The sequence below is a fragment of the Aphelocoma coerulescens genome, unplaced genomic scaffold (assembly GCF_041296385.1).
Source record: "Aphelocoma coerulescens isolate FSJ_1873_10779 unplaced genomic scaffold, UR_Acoe_1.0 HiC_scaffold_60, whole genome shotgun sequence".
NCBI lineage: Eukaryota > Metazoa > Chordata > Aves > Passeriformes > Corvidae > Aphelocoma > Aphelocoma coerulescens.
Genome location: NW_027183949.1, coordinates 832,893 through 837,500, shown reverse-complemented (window position 1 = coordinate 837,500; position 4,608 = coordinate 832,893). Strand labels below are relative to the sequence as shown.

Sequence of the window (4,608 nt, the reverse complement as noted above, 5' to 3'; positions counted from 1 at the left end):
ACCTACACAGGGACTACACTGTGCGCAGGGACGTCTCCTTGTGTCTTACCAGCAGCCCTTGCCACGCATACGACTTACAGGCACCCTAAATGCAGAACAGACCGTTTATCCGCAGTCCCAGCAGGTTGCTGTCTGCTCCCACAGTGAGCGAGCTGAGGGGCGGAGTTCCTCCAGGAAAGCCCTGGGGAGCGCCTAGGATGTCCACTTCTCAGCCGATCCTGCAGTCGGACAGAGTTTCTTCTGCCTGGGTCGCCAAAATGATGAGCGGGTGTGCTAGTTTGAAAACAAACCAGTGGGAGGCACCAAGTCAGAATAACAATTTAATGGAAATTAAAGGAAAGGAAAAGAAAGTAAAAGAAAACACTGACAGAGTCAAGATACAACCTGAGTCCCTGTTAGGCAGGGTGGTGGTAGCAGTCTGGTGGAATGGTGGCTGCAATCCTCTGAAGTGGTGATCCTGTAGTAGAAGGGGTCTGCTCTTCCTCAGAAAGTCCAGTGGTGGCTGTGTAGCTCCTGTCCTCTGGAAATCCAGTGGAGAGAGTGTCTCTGGTGTTAAGAGTCCCAGATTATATCCACGATGGGATGCTTGGTTCCTCCCTCTGGGTGGAGCATCTCACAATGGGGTAATGAGTCATGAGGCCAAGTGTTGATTAGGCTCGTTAACAGAAGATAGTCTGGAGGGAGTTATCTCTGAGTCATGCAGCAGGACAATGATGGGCCATTAACAGCAAGATAGTCTGGGTGGAGGAGGCAAGGAAACACTGCCCCACCTGATTTCCACAGCTCACGAGGACGGTAATAGAATACACCTCAACCCAGGACAGCGGGAAAGACTCCACTACCAGAATAAGTAGTAAAGTAGGTATGTTTATTCCCGTGCTGGGACGCATGGGGGATAGTTCCTTCAAAGTCATGTGTGCTGACAGCTGCATTCAGCTTGGTGTTTATCGAGTTCCATATTCGGGTTACAAGTTTCCCAGTACATCCATACATATTCATCACCTAGCCCCGCCCAGCCTCGCCTCATATTACAATGAGCCCAAAAGCCATTTACATCCGCGTTGCGCTTGCGCAATGTTGTCTGGTGGTCATGGGCAGGGGTCTCTGGAATGAAATAAGAGTCTTCCTCAGATGAAGTAAAGGGTCTTCCTCATTCTGAACTTTACACCTTGCTTCCCTGCGCATGCTCTTTATGTCCCTGGCTCAAGTCCAAACTTCAAGGCTGGTTTAAGTTAGTTTTAGGTTCAAAAACACGATCTTTGGTCAAGATTCTTTCCCTTTATCAATAGTCTTATATCTTCTCATCCTGCTTTGGTAGGCACAATAAGTGTTGAGCAAGCTGCATGTGTTGCTTTTAACAAACAACTTCTTAGCAAACCATTTAACCTCTGCTTTCCCATCCCCCTGATTCAGCCCCCCCAAGGCCTTTGGTCACCCCCACTGCAGCTCCCTCCCCTGGGCTAGGCCTGTGCTGGTTCCCTTGCAGGCTTTACCCAGTGCCCCATTTCCCCACCTCCCTCTGAGCCTGGGAGCTCCCAAAGCTTTCCTGATGTCCCTCTGTCGTCCCTCGCTGTTGCTTCAAACAAAAAGCTGTGTTTGCCTGAGGAATGGCCAATTCCTGTGGCATTGCCAACACCTGCCTTTTTCCCACACCCTGCTCAAGCTCCCGTGGCACCCACGCTGTCCCAGGCACAGCCTTGCTTGGATCTGCTCCTTGTCTCCCTCTCCCAGCTCTGAAATCCATGTCCCATCCCCAGCCCCCCAGAGCAGCCCAGTCCTGTCTGGGCCTGCAGCAGGAACTGGAGGCACTGGAGGTGCGGGACAGTGACTCTGTGTCTGGAATGCTCAGGAGATCCTCAGCTCGGGCAGCTCCTGCAGCCCCAGGGCCCCGCTGCCCAGCACAGCAGCAGAGAGTTGGCTCTGGGGCTCCTCAGGCTGCTCCTGCTGCTATCCCAGGGACAGGGCAGCCTCTTGCCAGGGCTCCTCTGCACACACACGAGCTCCTGCTCTTCTCCTGGCCCATCCCAGCTCCCCACAGAGCCTTTCCCAGGGGAACACGTCTGTGCTGGCCTGAGCAGCCCTTGCTGTAGCCTCTGCCCTGCTGCCCACAGCCCCCGAGCTGGGGGTGCTGCTCTGCAGAGCATGGGGGCTGTGCTGCCCGGGGCCATGGGCTGCCTCTGCTGGGCTGTGCTGCTCAAGCTGGGAGACAGAGCTCTGCAGCTGATGGTGCTCCCTGCACGGACCCCCTCCCACACAGGCTCTGCTGTGGCCATGGAGGGTGCTCAGAGGTGCCTGCCTTGTTCCAGGGCTGGCGCATGGGCTGGGGCTGCCCTGGATCCTCCTCTGCAAGTTCCCAAAGGGTCAGACGAGTCCCTGCCCAGACTCCTTTCCCTGTACCTGCTGTGTCCCCTGGGGCTGCAGAGCTCTCATGGGTCACAGGAAACATTCAGTCCTTTATCTCTGGGTGAGCCCACCCTGGACAGGCCTGTGCCCACTGAGCTCCACTCACTGCTGATCCCTGGCACACACTGTCCCTGCAGCTCCCCTGTGTTCTCCTGGCAGCTCCCAAGTCCCTCCAGAAGAACATTCCCCTGCCATCAGGCCTGGCACAAGCTGCAGAGCCCCAGGAAGGTTCAGCACTGACCATTCACCATCTGATGGGCACTGGCCACCAACAAGCAAAACCTGAGCCATTCCTGAGTCCCCTGAAGGCCACCCTGGGACCCTGATCTCATCCCACTGAGCCCTGGGAGAACAAGGAACACAAGGAGCCTCTTTAGAGTCTCTTCCTTGGGCCTCTTCCTGACAGTGACTGTGCAGGGAGAGCAAAGCCTTCCTGCCCTGCCCTCACGAGATGCCCTTTGCTGATGGAGCTGCTGTGCTGGAGCCCGGCTGTGTCCCAGCAGTGCCTGTGGCCTGTCCCTGCCTGTGGTCACAGCACGGACACGCAGCAGGACAGTGACCGAGCTGCCAGAGCACTCCGGCCTTACAGCCACAGAAGGGCAGGGAAGGGGAGGGTGGAGTTGGGAAGAGCAGATGTGGGGAGAGCCAGGGCCATTGTCCCTGGCCGTGCTGCTGTGCTGGGAGTCTGTTCCCTGCAGCTCTGCTCACAGGCACTGCCCCTGCAGAGCCAGAGAATGGCTCAGGAAGCATCTGGGACACACAAGTCAGGGCAGTCACTTGTTTTTATTTAAATGCACAGGGGACAGGCCTCCTGAAAGTCTCTGTGTTTCTAAAGATAGGTAGATATTCATGTAGAATTGCTAAGGGTAATTCTACACTATTTTGTAAAAAACATTGTAGAACCAGAACAAGAATAAGAAACAGTACCTATGAAAAAATGGAGAAATAGGGAAAGAAAGTCTGAAATTTTAAAGAGTTTGGATCTGCAGGCTCTGCTGCAGAAATAAAAGGATTTATTGCTTCTGAAAAGATAGAGTCATCATTTTCCTCAAGGCATCCTTGAGCTCCTGGTTCCTCAGGCTGTAGATGAGGGGGTTCAGGGCTGGAGGCACCACTGAGTACAGAAGTGACAGGGCCAGATCCAGGGATGGGGAGGAGATGGAGGGGGGCTTCAGGTAGGCAAATGCTGCAGTGCTGAGGAACAGGGAGAGCACGGCCAGGTGACAGGGAGAGCACGGCCAGGTGAGGGAGGCACGTGCAAAAGGCTTTGTGCCGTCCCTGCTCAGAGGGGATCCTCAGCACGGCCCTGAAGATCTGCACATAGGAGAAAACCATGAACACAAAACACCCAAAGGCTAAACAGGCACTGAACACAATTATCCCTAGTTCCCTGAAGGAGTTGGAGTGTGAGCAGGAGAGCTTGAGGATGTGTGGGATTTCACAGAAGAACTGGCCCAGGGCATTGCCCTGGCACAGGGGCAGGGAAAATGTATTGGCCGTGTGCATGAGAGCATAGAGAAAGGCACTGGCCCAGGCAGCTGCTGCCATGTGGGCACAAGCTCTGCTGCCCAGGAGGGTCCCGTAGTGCAGGGGTTTGCAGAGGGACACGTAGCGGTCGTAGCACATGATGGTGAGGAGGGAAAACTCTGCTGAGATGAAGAACATAAAGAGAAACACCTGAGCAGCACATGCTGAGTAGGAGATGTGGCTGGTGCCCCAGAGGGAATTGTGCATGGCCTTGGGGACAGTGGTGCAGATGGAGCCCAGGTCGGTGAGGGCCAGGTTGAGCAGGAAGAAGAACATGGGGCTGTGCAGGTGCTGGCCGCAGGCTACGGCGCTGATGATGAGGCCGTTGGCCAGGAGGGCAGCCAGGGAGATGCCCAGGAAGAGGCAGAAGTGCAGGAGCTGCAGCTGCCGTGTGTCTGCCAATGGCAGCAGGAGGAAGTGGCTGATGGAGCTGCTGTTGGACATTTGCTGCCTCTGGCCATGGGGATCTGTGGAAAAAGTAATCATGGAATAGCTGGCTTTGCAGAGGACTTTCAATATCCCAGCCCAGCTTGGTGGCACTTTCCCCCCACTGCCTGCCCAGGGCTCTGCTGCCTGGGGCTGTCCCTGCCAGCAGCTGCTCCCTGTGCCCAGGCCTGGGCCCTGCCAGTGCTGCCAGAGCCCAGCCCGGCCCTGGGGGCTCAGCTCTGCCCTGCAGAC

General features: G+C 55.7%; 1 protein-coding gene across 1 annotated transcript in view; it reads right to left on the bottom strand.

The window, feature by feature from the left end:
• The window catches only part of LOC138102090 (olfactory receptor 14I1-like), an 89,384-nt gene extending 85,010 nt beyond the window's left edge, over window positions 1–4,374 (bottom strand). The window contains exon 1 of the mRNA XM_068999858.1: window positions 3,706–4,374. Coding sequence (XP_068855959.1) covers window positions 3,706–4,374 — 669 coding nt within the window. The remainder of the gene's footprint in view (window positions 1–3,705) is intronic.
• Between the last annotated feature and the right edge of the window lie 234 nt (window positions 4,375–4,608).